At 40.2% G+C, this 15,304-nt stretch overlaps 1 protein-coding gene across 1 annotated transcript in view; it reads left to right on the plus strand.

The window, feature by feature from the left end:
- Positions 1-355: 355 nt before the first annotated feature.
- The window catches only part of NFX1 (nuclear transcription factor, X-box binding 1), a 78,087-nt gene continuing 63,138 nt past the window's right edge, over positions 356-15,304 (plus strand). Inside the window, 3 exon segments of the mRNA XM_066339576.1 lie at positions 356-451; positions 1,071-1,311; positions 12,629-13,678. Coding sequence (XP_066195673.1) covers positions 356-451; positions 1,071-1,311; positions 12,629-13,678 — 1,387 coding nt within the window.

The raw sequence follows: 15,304 nt of genomic DNA on the forward strand, positions 1-15,304 counted from the left end.
AGCATATTTTCTAACAGACAGGTTACAAAACTGGCATAACATTGAAACAGTACAACTTTTTAAACAAATGACAGACTGTGTAAGAAAATGGGAATCTTTACATTTTGTTCATTTCACTGACACTCTTTCTTTGCAACCTTAGACGATCACCATATTTTACATACAGCAAAAGCACTTCAAATACTCTCAAAATGCATGGCAAAACATGTAGCATCGTTCCTAAGGCCGTTGGCATACTGGTTTGGCAAGCTTCCTTTGTAGCAATGGCAGGAGTCTTGGGGGCATTTCAGTAGTTAGTGTTTCTGCAATAACCCACAAGTCTTTAAGGACTTTAAAGCCATGAACTTTGCCCACTATGAACAGTAGCACTATGGCAGCAAGTGGAACTTTGAACGAGGATTCACTAGGAGGATGGGGTGTGGAGGTCAACATTGCAGACAGGCTGTGTGCAGTTAGTGCTCCTGACGGTATCGTTCTTCAGAGTTGCTGATGTTATGGAACTATGCACAATTTCTCTGCAGTCTCTGTAAAAATCAGAAGCTCTGTATTCCTCTGAGCTGTTCAGCAGATGTACTGTAACCATGGCCAGCTGCAAACCTCTGCAGGCAAGTGTGAATCATAAAACTGGTTAAACACTGGTGTGAAACCACAGTATGATGAATCATGCAGTTCTTGGAGTATTTGTAGCTGGAGCACAAGATGATTTGTCTGCAGCACCAGCTGCAGATGGGAATTCTTGTGTGGACTTATTTTTTATGTCTTGCTACCTTCGCTCAAGATAGCCTGATAACACATCCCTGCTTTCTATCCTGTGCCTAGAGAAAGCACCTCTTTTACACATGGAGACAGAGGGCCGAGCTGTCCTGTACCCCACTCTCCCGCTCTTGGCCCGCTCGGCCGGGCTCTGAAATGCTGGAGGCAAGCCGACTGTCCAAACAAAAGAACAGTATATTGCCAAAGCTAGCATTTCTTTCTCGCCGTTAGTCTTCTTTTCTTCCTTCTTTGCAGTATCAAACGAGGTTTCCGGTTTCCAGCTCTTTCCGGCCATTGGACAAGCAGCGCTACCATAGACGCAGCCCTACCGCACCCCGCCACCCAGGCTGCGCTCCGGCCCTCGCACCGCCCCTGGCCCCGCGCCGCCCGCCCCGTGCTCTGCCTCTGCGCTTCCGCCCGCCGCTGCGGTGCGCCTGCGCGCGGAAGGACGCGGCTCCGGTGGTGGCGCGTGCGCGAGCGGTAGGCGTACGCGGCGACGGGGACGCCGGACCGCGGACGTGTCCGGGCTGGCATGGCGGAGGCGCGGGCCCGGCTCAGGTGAGCGTGGCCGGCGCGCTGGGAGAGGGGGTACTGTGGAGGGGGCTGCAGCATTGGGTGGGCGCGGTGAAGGGGAGGAGTAGCCCTGACTCCCCAGCAATACTAGCGGGCAAAAAGTCGCGCTGAGGCGGTTCGCCGCCGAACGCTGACTAGTCGAAGGGGGCGGGCTGTGGCACCACCTGTTGCGGCCGCTCGGCCCCTACCCGGCGCAATTTGGCGGCGCCTGTGTTGCCCAAAATGGCCGGGCTCGCCTGTGCCGCAGGGCCCGGTAGAAGAATTGTTGCCCGAGGAGGAGCGTGCTCGCTCCTGGTAAGTGACAAACGAATGTAACGTCTCTGGTAACCGCCAGAAAAAATACCTAAAGAAGAGCTTGGTTACTGGAAAACCTGTCTGCTCTCTGCTCACCCCTGTCCTTGAAACCCAGGTTTCAGGCTTCCGCACAGAGCAGTAACAATGACAACGTCTCAGGCCCACGATCTGCTGTAAAATTGCGACTTACTGAGGCGTCGCAGAGGGATCTCTGAGTAGAACTCTTGGATATGCAGGAGGTTACTGCTTAGAGCAGGTGCTCCCTGCTCAGAGGATCTAGGCAGGGGCTCACGGATGGAGAGCATCTTAGGGACATGGCCTGGACAGGGATTGAGGGTAACATGCAAGAAGACGCTTTTCCTTTTGTTTTGTCCTGCTTACTTATGATGCAGGTTCAGATTAATTTTAGTTTTATTGGTTATGGTTGCTGAGGAGTGGGGAGGAACCTTTCAAGGTTGATATTTCAGACTTGCATTTAGTTGTTCGTTCTATATTCTGGGTACTTAACAATAGAACAGCCCTTATGTAATTTTGTCCCGAGTATGTATCTAGAAATAACACTATTGCTGAGGTAATTAATGGTACTTAGTTTTTTGTCATCACTTAATTTATTGTAATCCAGGTAGACCTTCTTCAGTAATCAATGTCACATTGAGGCCAGTTGATGAGCTGACCTAATTTATTGTTCATAGAGTTGTTGGATTTCTGTCAGGGAGAATCCTGGACTTCTGTGTTTTGGGTGGAGAAGTATCATTCTCTACGTTTGCAGCATCCCGATGTTAATTCAGATTAAGATTATCAGCAGCCAATGTCCTTAATAGCATCCCCTGGTTTTGGCAGCCTGGCTGTTATGATGGAGAAGTTATTTGAGTTCATTTTTTGGTGGTATGAGAATGGGTCCACAAACTGCCTTGACAGAAGTGAAACGGCCTAGGGTACAGAGAGGGGCCATGGTACAGAGAGGAGAAACATAGCTTCGGTAAAGCTGGTGCGGTCAAATTTCTTCTTCTGTTTAATTTTCATGCTGTCAGGCTGCAGGTCAACTCCGATTGTGAAATTTTTTGTGTAGCATATAGGTATTGGAATAAAGAGTCCTAGGTATACTGGGCTAAAAATTACTTTACTGTAAAGCAGTAGATCAGGTATGTACAGGACACCATTTCTCACTTGCCTTATATTATTTAAAGTAACATAATATTGTTACTTGGGATTAAATTCTGGAGTTGGTTCATTTTTTGTGGTAATACTGTGCTCTCAAGAAAAATCTCGTAGGAAAGTTTTGAGTTGTGCAAGTGCCGGATTAGAATGGAAACTGGGTTTTGCATTGCAACTTCATGGACAGAGCAAGTGTATCATTTTGAAAGCTTTAAAACTGCAGTCAGAGTAGAACAGGGGGTCAAAGAGTGACAGTTTGGGTCACTGCAGATGTGCTGCCCATCTAGGATGTTTTGGAAAAGTTGAGACCAAGGAAATGATGATAAAAGACAAAGAGGAAAAATATAAGCAGAAAGGCAATTGTATAATTATTATTCACATGGGTGCATCTTTCTGGTTTTGGTCCCTGTGCACCTAGAAAGGGCAAGTGGATTGTATTTAGTAGCTGTCAATGGATTTTTTTCCCATCAGTTGCTGTAATTGCTGTTGAATGTAGTTTTGGGTTTTTTGCAATCACAACCATAGCTGGGTGTTATGCATGGTAGAGTGTATCATTTAGATGAAGATAATCAGGGAATTGCTATAAAACATTGGAGTAGCCCACTTAAGAGGGAAGAGGAAAGTGAAAACTTAAAATATATTTGTTTTCCATATGCAAAATCTATTCTGTAGTAAGTTTTTTTGTTAGAATGGTGAAACTACTTATGATGAAATCCTACTATCTAATTCTCTCCCATGTCATCTTGAAATGGGCTGGCTAAAACTTTTAAGTTCCTTTTGAAGTATGGACGCAGTGAACTGGACATGAAACTGGACATTATTGTAAAAAGATAAAAACACCACACTGTGCACCCATATACACAGGGGACTAACTAACTGGAAAATAGCTTTGCAGAAAAGGTGAGATGAGGCCAACCCTGGAGCACTGTGTCCAGTTCTGGGCAAGGAAGACATGTACAGTCCAGTTCACACTGGACTGAGTCCAGCAAAGGGCCATGAAGACATTAAGGAATTGGAGCATCCCTCACGTAAGGAGAGGTAGAGAGAGCTGGAACTGTTTAGGTTGTGAGTGATCTTAGTGCTATGTACAATACTGAAAGGGTGGAAATAAACAATATGGAACCAGATTCTTCTTAGTGGTATTAAATTAAAGGAAAGAGGCCACAGGTGCAAAACATACAAAATTCCAACTGAACACAAGGAAAAGTCTTTTTACTGTGGGAACAATAATAACACTGGAACAGGTTGCTCAGAAAGGTCATTCATCTCAGAAAGGTCTCTGTCCTGGAGATACTCAAAATCCAGCTGGTCACAGTTATGGCCAACTGACCCTTTTTGGGCAGGATTTTTGGGCTTGATGATCTATAGAAGTCTCAAAATGATCCATTCTCTAGTTCTGTGGTTAGATTGATCTCGCATGTTATTCTCTAATAATTTCCAGCAAGAGTTGTGGGAAGGGAGCTTGTCGTTTATGGCATGAGCTAATGCAGTTGAAATAAACTATGAGTTTTGGGCATGCAGATTGTTTTGCCTGGAAATGTGTTGCATTACTTGGGTCATTAGGCCTAAAACAATGGTAACTCCTGTTTAGAAGAAAGTCAACATTTTGTAAACCTGTGTCATCTTGAAAATTGTAAAATGCTGTAGGTGAATGTGTTAAGTGATCAGAGAAGACAGAAAATATAAACTTGGTAGTCTGGTTTAAAGCTTTCAGTGCTATGGGGAAAGCCTCAGATTTCCATAATGCACCATTCCTTTTTTGTCTGGGTTTTTTTTTTGTGTTTGCTCGTGGGTTTTTCTTTTGTTTTTTTTGGGTTGTTGTTCTGCTGTTTAATACAGGAATTTTAAGAGCTGCAGAGAGTGTCTTCCATTTAACTTGCACATCTTGTGCAGCTGACTGAATCATCTGTTGTCTGGATATATGTAATGCTGACACAAATAGATTGTTGTGTGCACATTCTACTGTCATCTATCTTTAGGTGAAAGAATAGGTTATTTGAATTGCTTAAAACTAAAGAAATCCATCCTGAAATTAGCTTTGTCTTACAGATGAGAGATAGGGTATAAATAGAACATCTATTCATAGAGTATTCTGAGTGGAAAGAGACTCACAAGATTCACTGAGTCAAATGCTTGACATCACACGGGGCAATCTAAAATTTAAATCAGGTATCTTAAGTGCATTATTGAAACAGTTCTTGAATACTGAAAAGCTTGGGGTCATGACCACTTTCCTATAAAGCGTTTTTCCCGGTACTTGACCACCCTTTAATTGAAGTTTTTCCTGGTACTATCCGGTCTGAACTCTGTGACCAAGCTTTAAGCTTTCTTTTGTGTCCTATCACTGGACACTGACCTGCAAGAAGAAATCAGCAACTGCTTCTCTGCTTCCTCCCATGAGGAAATGTAGGCAGCAATAAGGTCACCCCTCAGTCTTCACCAAGCTCAACAAAGCAAATATTTCAGCTGCTCCCCATGTCATGTAGTCTTTTACCATCTCTGTTGTCCTCCTCTGGACACCTAATATTTTTGTATACTTTTTGCATTGTGAAGCCAAACACACAGTACTGAAGAAACTATTTTTGCATGCAGTGCAAGGCACTATTTTTGGCTGAATTTATGAGTATCTCATTAAAAGCAGTCAGTTAAAAGATGTCTGAAGTCTATTTGGAAAGAATGGTAATAATCAGTATTGTTTGTTTCATTCCAGTTTTGTATTGATAGGAAACTAGAAGGAAATCAGTTCTTCCTGTCTGGGACATTGTTGGGGGTTAGGTTTTGTTCCTTTTTACTCTAATGAATGTTTTCCCCATAAGTTACCAAGGAGACTAAGTGTCATACTTAAGACTATTTAACAGAGCAAAGGGATGGTCAAAGCCTGGAGGGGCATGGAGGTTTGAGGCAGGTAACAGGCAGAGCTTCAGGTAGCCAGTCTGTCTGGTTTTCAGCATTCAGGGAGAAAGCACACGGCTGGGTTGGTGCTCCTGCTGGAGAATTTCACTGCAGTCCAGTAGTGGGAAATCTGCCATCATCTGCTCACCCTGGAATTCTGAGCTTCTCTGCTGCCCTGTGAGAGCTGGGCCAGCCCTGCCCTGCCATTGTAGTTCCATCAGCACTGCTCCTCTTGCTACAGTGTGACCCTGCATCCCCTGCCCTGCCGGGACCCTGCCCCTGCCTTGCCAGGATATCCTGCCATCCCAGCTACTAGTGTGAGACTTTTCCACTGTTCCCAGCTTGGTGCTCTGAGGATCCTACAGAGACACCCAGACCAAACTGCCCTGGGTTTTTGTGAAGTAAAGTCCTCGAAATTCTTGGTACTGTTTTTGTTATGAACGCTGTAGTTGTTTTTTTTGTTGTTGTTGTTTGTTTGTTTGTTTGTTTTATACCTACCAGTAAAGAACTGCTATTTCTATTTCCAAAATCTTTTGCCTAAAAGCTTTTAACTGAAAAAATTATAATTGGAAAAAGGGTGGTGGTAGTGGTTTGCATTCTCCATTCCAAAGGAAGCTCCAGCTTTCCCTGGCAGATACCTGTCTTCCCAAACCAAGACAGAGATAAAGCTGAATTATTTAAGAATAAAGAAATATTAACTCTGATGCCTAAGGGTACTAACTCTGATGCCTAAGTCCCTGTTCTGTGAAGTGTGGTTTTTTTTTTCATTAACTTTGTCAATACATTTTTCTCTCTTATGTTTGTTTCTAATTATCAACTTCGTACTAATTAAAGTACATTATTTAATGGTTCTTAAAAATATAATTGAATATAGCTTCCTGAAACTGTGAAACTCTTCTAAAATATGTCACTTAGGCATAATGTCTTTAAGTGTCAACTTCAAATGTCATCCTTAATGTATTCCTAAAAAAAGTACCTAAGCTATTGGCTGTACTATTCCCAAGTATAAACTCTGTTTTTGAAGTTGAGCTTGTACTTATTAAAATGAGATGAGTACTTGTTAATTTGCTTCATATTTTTAAATGTGTCCTTATCAAATTATTTTTCTTAAAGATGGTTTACAAGGAATATCTCTTTGCCGGGGAATTCTGGCTCTGTCAACAGTTAATGGTGAAGGGGTTCTATTATGACAGAAGAGGCATGAAACCATATGGCTTTCATATGCTTCATTGTAATTCAAACAAAAGTTCCTAGGGATGTTAAAATCATAGAGTTGTTGGTTGGCTTAGGCTCAAGGGACCTTAAAAGTCCTCTAGTTTCAACCCCTCTGTGATGGGCAGGGACATCTTCCACTAGACCTGCTTGTTCAGCATGTTATCCAGTGTGGCCTTGAAAACTTCCAGGAGTGGGAACCCCTGCTTTGGATAACCTGTTCCAGTGCCTTACCACTGTCACAGTAAAGATTTTTTTCTTTATATCTAACCTAAATCTCTCCTCTCCAAGTTTGTAGCCAGACCTGCTTGTCCTGTTACTACATGCCTTTTTAAAAGTTTCTGTCCATTTTTCTTGTGGGTTCCCTTTCAGGTACTTGAAAGTTGCAGTTAGGTCACCTTGGAGCCTGTACTCCAGGTTGAACAAATTCAATTCCTCTTAGCCTTTCCTCACAGGAGATATGCTCCATCCTTCCAGCCATTTTGGTGGCCTTCTCCACACTTGCTTCAATTCAACAAGTTGATGTCCTTCCTGTGCTGGAGACTCCATAACTGTATGCAGCACTCCAGGTGCAGAGTACTGAGAGCAGAGTAGAGGGTATGAATCAACTCCTTTGACTGGCTGGCCACGTTCTTTTTGATGCAGCCTGGGATGCAGTTGGTCTTCTGGGCTGTGAACACATGGTTGTCAGGTCATGTCTGCCTCTCATTCACCAAGTCCTTCTCAGCAGGGGTATTCTTGATCAGTTCATCCTCCAGCCTTTATGGATATTGGGTGTTGCCCTGACCCAGGTGCAGCACTTTGCCCTTGGTCTTATTGAACCTCATGAGATTCCTGTGGGCCCACTTCTTGAGCTTGTCCAGGTCCCTTGGAATGGCATCCCGTCCTTCAGGTGTGTCAATTGCACCACTCAGCTTAGTGGCATCTGCAAATTTGCTGAGGGTACAATGCATCTCTATGACTATATAATTAATGAAGATATTAAACAATGGTGGTTGCAATAGAGACCCCTGAGGCACACTGTCTAGGTTTGGAGAGACAGGTATCTATTAGGAAAAGCTGGAGGGCCCTTTGAAATGAGAATGTAAACCGCCTCCCTTCAAATTATTATAATTTTGCAATTAGGGGGTTTCAGGCAAAGATATTGGAATAGGAATAACAGTTCTTTACTAGGAATATTAAAAATACAAATGTAGTAGTACAAAAAATCCTAAAACAAAACAAACAAGCAAGCAAACAAAAATCCTAGAAACCCTGACAGAGTCAGAAATACGACCTGACGCCCTGTTGGTCATGGTGTTGGAAGCAGTCCAAATAAATCCTCTTGGAGTAACAGATGTGGTTCTGTTGGAGTGGAGATGTTTCTGTAGAAAGGTCCAGTGGTGGTGAGGGGGGTCTGGTCTTCCTCTGGAATCTAGTGGAAAACAGGCTGCTTGGTTTCTGAGTCTCAGTTTTTATTTAGGTAGGAACAGTTGGCTCCCCCCACTGTGTGGAGCATCTCCTAGTGGGATAATGTAATGTTATCAGTCGTATGGTGAGCCTTAATGGCCCATTAAAAGAAGATATCCCCAGAAGGAGGGTTGCTCCACCTGGTTTTAACAGTTGACCCATTAGCAGAAGGCACCTGCCCCCTCCTGCCTGGAGTTATGAGAAATGGATTATACAAGAAATAAAGAAAACATCTCCCCAACTGGTTTCAACAGATGGAAAATAGAATAAACATTTTTGGTTACATATTGGAATTCAAGACAGACACCACTTGTCGCTAATGTCCATCAGGACTCTGAGCCATAGACTACTACTCTGGATGTGACTTTTCAGCCAATTTCTTTGCTGCCTAATAGTCCACTCATCTCTCTGATTGAGAGAGCTGATGCTGTGGGAGACCATAAAAAAGTCTTTAAAGAAGTTCAGATAAATAATATCTATAGCCCTTCTTTTGCCCACTTATATAGTCACTCCATCATAGAGAGCCACCGGGATGGTTGGGTGGGACTTGTCCTTGATGAAGATGTGCTGGCTGTCCCAAATCACCTCCTGTCTTCCGTGTGCCTTAGCATAACTTCTAGGAGGATCTGTTCCATGACATTCTCAGGCGGAGAGGTGGGGCAATTTTTCTAAAGATTCTATTATATTCCATGTTTATTTTATAGAGATATAGGATGGACTTCAGCTTTGGGGAATTCCTTTTATTTTGAATTTTTGTGTATGTATATGTAAGCATGTCAGAGACTATTTCAGCCAGTGTTAGCTACTAATTATTACACTTGTACATTTATTTTGCAGTTTCTTGTCTTGGCAGACAGAAAACAGTTTTAGTAGAATTTACCACTCTGGAATTTTCCTCATTATGTAGCAACTGACAGTAAGAGTAGGAATCTTAATGATGTAAACAGTGCTAATGAATTATTAATTTTTTGGAGGTGCTTTTTAATATCTGAATCCCAGTTTCTCATTTTTTTCTGCAGACTTAATAGATTATTTGAAAAGTGCTTTCAAAACATCACTTCTACAGTTACATTTCAAATCCACGTTAGACTTCTTGGAAGCCATGCCCGAAGGTCAATCTGACTAATTCCTTCATTCGTTTTACATACCACATCTCATAACCAAAGAAATAAGTCTTCAAAAATAGAATATGCTTTTTAGAGGCAAGCTGTGTGGGTTTTGCAAAACCTGTTTTTATTAAACTTTAGCTATCCATCTGGCTTTAAATTTTAGAGTATAGAAAAGAAACTTAAAAGAGCTAATAAATGGGCTGTTTCAAATAAGGTTTGCCTGTAATTATAGGAGTGCATTCTGTAGTTATAGAATTGCATTCTGTTTTCAAATCAAAATGTGTGAAACTTAAGTAGTTTATACTGAATGACTGCTGTAAACATAGTTTATGATTGTACTGCTCTTTATTTGTTTAGAAAGACAGGTATCTGCCAGGGAAGATTGGAATCTCCCTTGGAATGCAGAATGTAAGCCTTCTGCCTCCTTTTTCCAAATTATTTTGAATTTACAGTTAAAAGGCTGTCAGGCAAAGATTTAGGGACTAGGTATAGCAGTTCTTTAGTAGGGATATTAATAAATACAAATATTGTAGTACAAAAGAATTAGCAAATAAACAAACAAACAAGAAATCCTATAAAAACCCTAACAGAGTCAGAAATACAACCTGGCACCCTGTTGGTCAGGTGTTGGGAACAGTCCAAAAGTAAGCCCTTCTTGAGTGGTCCTGTTGGAAGTAGAGATGGTCCTTATGCAGAAAAAAGAGATGAGTCTGGTCTTCCTTCGGGAGTCCCATGGAAACACTGGATGTTTGGTTACACTTGTGGCTCCTTTTTATCTAGATGGAAATGGTTTCCCTCCTCCTCCCTGGGTAGAGCATCTCACAATGGGATGATGTAATGTGTCATGTCATTGGTGAGCTTAAATGGCCCATTAACAAAAGGTACCCCTATGGAGGTAGCAGAAGACTGAGCAGAGATAAGAAACAATATTCCACCCGTTTTTAACAGCTGGCTTGTTATCAGAAGGGCAGTTGCACCCTCCCTCCTGGAGTTACAACAGATAAAAGAAAAAACATCTCCCCAGTTGGGTTTCAACAGATGGAATAGAATAAACTTTTTTTTTTTTTCTTTTTGATTACAAAACCCAAGACAGTGATAGGAAAAAAAACTGGCAAAACACTGAGAAAACTAAAAGTAAGTGTAGCTGTAGAAAATAAAATGGATAACTTTAAAACAACAATATTTGCCTTTCTCTGCACAGGATACATATGCTAGGAAAAATATAATCTTTCTAGGGAAGATGCTTTCAGTCTATATTCTTTCATATTTATAAGCCTGATGTTGGTACCCACTAGATACAGTCTATAGTCCTAATAATAGAATAGTCCAACTGGGAGGGACCTACAGTAGTCATTGAATCCAGACCTGGCCACTTCAGGGCTGACCAAAAGTTGAAGCATATTAAGAATGTTGTCCAGTTGCCTCTTGGACACTGGCAGACATGGGGTATTGACCACCTTTCTGGAAGGACTGTTAAAGATTTTGACCACACTTTTAGCACAGTGTCCCTCATGTCGATCTGAACAGCTCTCTGCCCCTCCCCCCCACCTCCTGCCAAGGGTCACAGCTTTGAACCATTTCCACATGTGTTGGCACTGGGAAGAAGAGATCAGCACAGGCATCTCTGCTGCTTTTTTGCCTGAGTTAAGATTGATTCTTAATCAGTCTTGAGCTGTTTTGAAGGCCAGACTTCTGTCTGGTCTCCTCATTTTGTTCTCTCAAAATCACATTAGTATTTTGCCTTAAAAAAACCCAAACTATTTGTATTTGCCATTTGTATCTAGTTTATTTATAACACATAATACTGTATAGAATAGCATATAATAAAGCATTGTAATATACTGTATTAGTAATACATGCTGTCATTGTCTGCAATGTAACATTGTAATGTTATTATATATGGATATAGTAAATACAGGTGATATTATATTATATATTATAGAAATAATATATAATAAAGTTTTCGCAAAGGCAAAAAACCCAAAATAATTTCAACTGCTCTTTTAAAAACTAAAGTATGAACTAGGTTATGTTGTTAAAACATTCTAAAATGTAATTTTAAATTATAAGTTGTTTTTTTTTAAGGTTAAAGCTTCACTTCTACAAAATCGTATGTTTTATTTTTTCCTTTGGCTGCCAACTTTCACACTGCATCTATGACCATTCCTAGAGGTTTAGAAAAAGCTGCTTTTATTTGAAAGCAAATTAATGAAGTATGTTAGTGCCTTGAAATGTTCTGGTTTATTCTTCCCTTCAAAATGTTAATTTCCACAAAATTTATTGAAAATACAGTAGGTAGTTCAGGAACCTAGATTGCATTTGTCTTTTGGAGAGTCTCTTGGCCTAAGTCATGGCATAAAGTGCTTGATTATTTCTTTGAATTGGAATAAACTGCACTCTCCCCATCCATGTGAAGTAACCTACCCAACCAGTAAAATGGGCACTACTTCCATGAGATTTTATGAATTACTTTTTTTTTACATTACTATTTAAGATTTAACTTATTTCCCACAGCCAATTAAACTATCCCTGATATTCACCTAATTTCTCTTGCAGGCAGGCCCTTACTGGCACAATGTTACATGAAATTGAGCAACATAGGATTTATCTTTTGTCTAGAGACATCCAAATTACAGAAGATATCAGAAGTAGAAGCATGGTTCATGTTGATGGCCTCAGAAAAATAATTTTACACAGCTGCCCTGCTGTTTAATATGTCTGTTTGTAGAACAGTGTAATCAGAGTTTATGCAAATATTTGTTTGTGCTACTTTTAATTTATATTTAAAGTTTTGTATAATGTTCAAATCTCAGATGTAGACATTGTATTTAAAGGGCCCCTTTTTTCGAGGTTCTTGTATGTATGTAAACATGCTAGGAAAAACTTTAGATATTAAACACTGATTATCACACTTGCCTATCTTATACTGCTTCAAAAGTTTTCCTTCACCTTTTATTTTGGTATTTTTAACTCTAGGTCATCACAGTCCTTTTGTAAAGATGACAAGACAAGAAGGGTTCTACAAAGCACTGTATTGATTCAGTTCTAGTTTTTGGACACTTGTTTGCTGTTGTTCTGTCAAGTACAGGATTCATTGAACTTCTGGGCCATTTCATGCATGGTAATTTGGTTGAAAATAAGTATTTATGGTTTAAGTTTTATGATTTTGTATTTATTTTTTTATTTTTTAGGTACATTGAATTTCAATCCTGATGCTGCTGATTCCATTCCGGGAGAAAGACAACCTACAGATATAAATTGGGTAAATAAAGATAGAAAAGACTCTAACAGTAATCAGAATAGAAGTAATATATCAATTCCTAGTCAGTCTTCTGAAATAAGTACTGATTATCAAAGCTCTTCCACAAAGCATCATAGCTTTTGTAATCCAGAAAGTCAGTATGGGAATTCTGAAGAGTTCCACCAATATTTTGGTACCAGTAAAAGTTTGAAGAATCGCAGTTTGCAAAGCCAAAGATTGCACAGATTAAGGAATGATAGCACATGTGCTAGAAATAAGATAAGGCAAAGTACTACTGATGCTGCTGCAGGTCCAGGAATTTCAGATGCTGCACTAGTACCTGGTAGAAGAGCACCTCCTAGAGGATACAACGATCTTCTCTCCTCTGAGAGTGACAGGGAGGTACCGAATGCTGATAGCAGAGGGGCAAAACCAAAGAAAACACATCTGATGCATACATCTGGGAGAGGTTTCAGGGAAAAGGGAAAGCAAGTAAATGACCGTGAAAAGCGAGTGAGCTCTAAACAGAAAGTAGAGCTGTTTGAAAAATTTCCATCTTTGGATTTGACACAGTCTGACTCTTCAGAATCATCTGTTGGAAAGGCATTCTGTGATGCATCTTTTGGAAGTGGAGATGAGCAAAAAGGATACAGTAATGTAAACAAGAGATATCCACGGAAGCCTGTGTGGAATAAACCTCCAGCAGAAAAGGAATGTCAGAAAAAACATGATTCTCACCATAGTAAAAATACAAAAGTAAGTAAGAAGTCTTCTGTTGCATATACTCCAAAAGATAAAAATGAAAGGAAGAAAGAACTCATTGCACACAAAAATGATGAAAACTTGACCAGTGAAATCAGACATCAGTTGTCCGAGTCTGTCAGGTTCAATGGAAGAAAGTTTCTGCTAAGGGGGGATCAAGTACCTTCACTTCATTTCAGCTGGACCCAGTACTGGAAAAAGCAAAGTGATGTACCAAAAAACAAAGAAACTCATACAGGTAAGTTTTTGAGACTGTCCTGGACTCCTATTTGAAAGATATGATCTTGAATAATTCAGTCTTTGCTTCAGTTCCTTGCTTGAATAGCTGAAGATTATTATTTCACATTAAATTGGTATTGGTTTCAGAGGGTGGAATTAAATGTTTGGTTTCTCTGTGGGAACATATTCTGTAAGTTTACTAGAGAAGCACAGATTTTGTTTAAATTTTTTCTCTTTTGCTACCAAACTGCAAACGATGACCTAGTCAGGTATCATATTAAAACGCGTATGTTGTGGGAGTAAAATTCTGAGCATTCTGGACAATGAGACTTGAGAAGGACAATGCTGAAACTGACTTTTACACAGTAGGTCTTCTCATGTTTTATGGAGAAGTAGGAAAAAGCCAGATAGGGGAACAGTTATCTACTCATAACTGAATTTTATGTGCTTTTTTCCTGCGCCTTTGCTGCCCTAACCTATAAATGAAACAGTACATACTCCTGAGATAGTATTAATATAGGAGGTAATATAAAAGCTGGTCTTTATTAGAGGCCTCTGGGGCACATAGGGAAATGTCTACAAACCACACCCGACCCCACCAGCCAGGGGTGCATACAGTTTTATAAATTTAGTAAATTAGCATGATTGACAAAAATTGCCAATTAGGAGCACAAGTGGTGATGCAATTCCCCTGCAGTTCAGGCCATTTCTAAATCCTTCCCCTTCAGATGGGACTGAATCTTGTTGATGAAAATGTGTCTCAAAGAGCTGTTTTTCAGGCTTGGTTTCTGAGGAGAACCAAGACAAGATAGCATAGGGGTCTTGAAATGTATTTTGTCTTTCTGCCTATTAGGGCAGGGAAAAGTACTGGAAAAACTAGCTATGAATGCAATAATAGGTTACAAAGCTCCAAATATGTGTGTGAAGAATACAGGGAGTATATAAAAGAAAGACAAAAGGCATTAGGCATCACCTCAAAAGGTAATTATAAATAGAGGCAATATCTGGATACTATTTTTGGAAGTTTGAGAATAGAAACATGCTCTTGACAGTGTAAACCAGACCCACAGTTTTTGGCTGAGTGAATTTAATGCTGACTCATACCATTAGTGACTGAAAAGATTAAATGTAAATCATCTGAATCCCTTCAGTGCTATGATACTGGTTGGTGTTTCAACTACAATTTAGGTAGCTTATTCTTACTGTTTTGCATAAGCACTAAGTATTAAGAGGCTTAAGTGTTCAGAAGTAATAAGGAGAAACACCAAGAATTTTATTTATTTGTTTTTTTACAAAGCATCTCAACCTTTTCCTCTGCAGCACAGAATGGTAGAGATGGGTAGATTAGTTCCAATTATCTTAGCTGTGATATCAAATTTGCTTCTCAGCATCTCCTATTTCACAGCTGAGAAAGTAAGAGCATAATCAGGAAGCTACGTCTGGTTGGAAACTTTCTTCTCGTGGGAGGATCAAGATCTAAATAAATTAATAGTTATGATCCTGAGTTCTATTTGAATAATAAAATTGAAGATACCTCGGTCTTTTCCCTAGCATTGTTATTAAATGAAAAACATCACATGCAATAAGCAGGAAAATAAGTAGTAGTCTTTCTCAGGGAACTTAAGGAACTTTCTCCTCTAAAGTA

This window comes from Sylvia atricapilla, chromosome 1 (genome assembly GCF_009819655.1).
Source record: "Sylvia atricapilla isolate bSylAtr1 chromosome 1, bSylAtr1.pri, whole genome shotgun sequence".
Lineage (NCBI taxonomy): Eukaryota > Metazoa > Chordata > Aves > Passeriformes > Sylviidae > Sylvia > Sylvia atricapilla.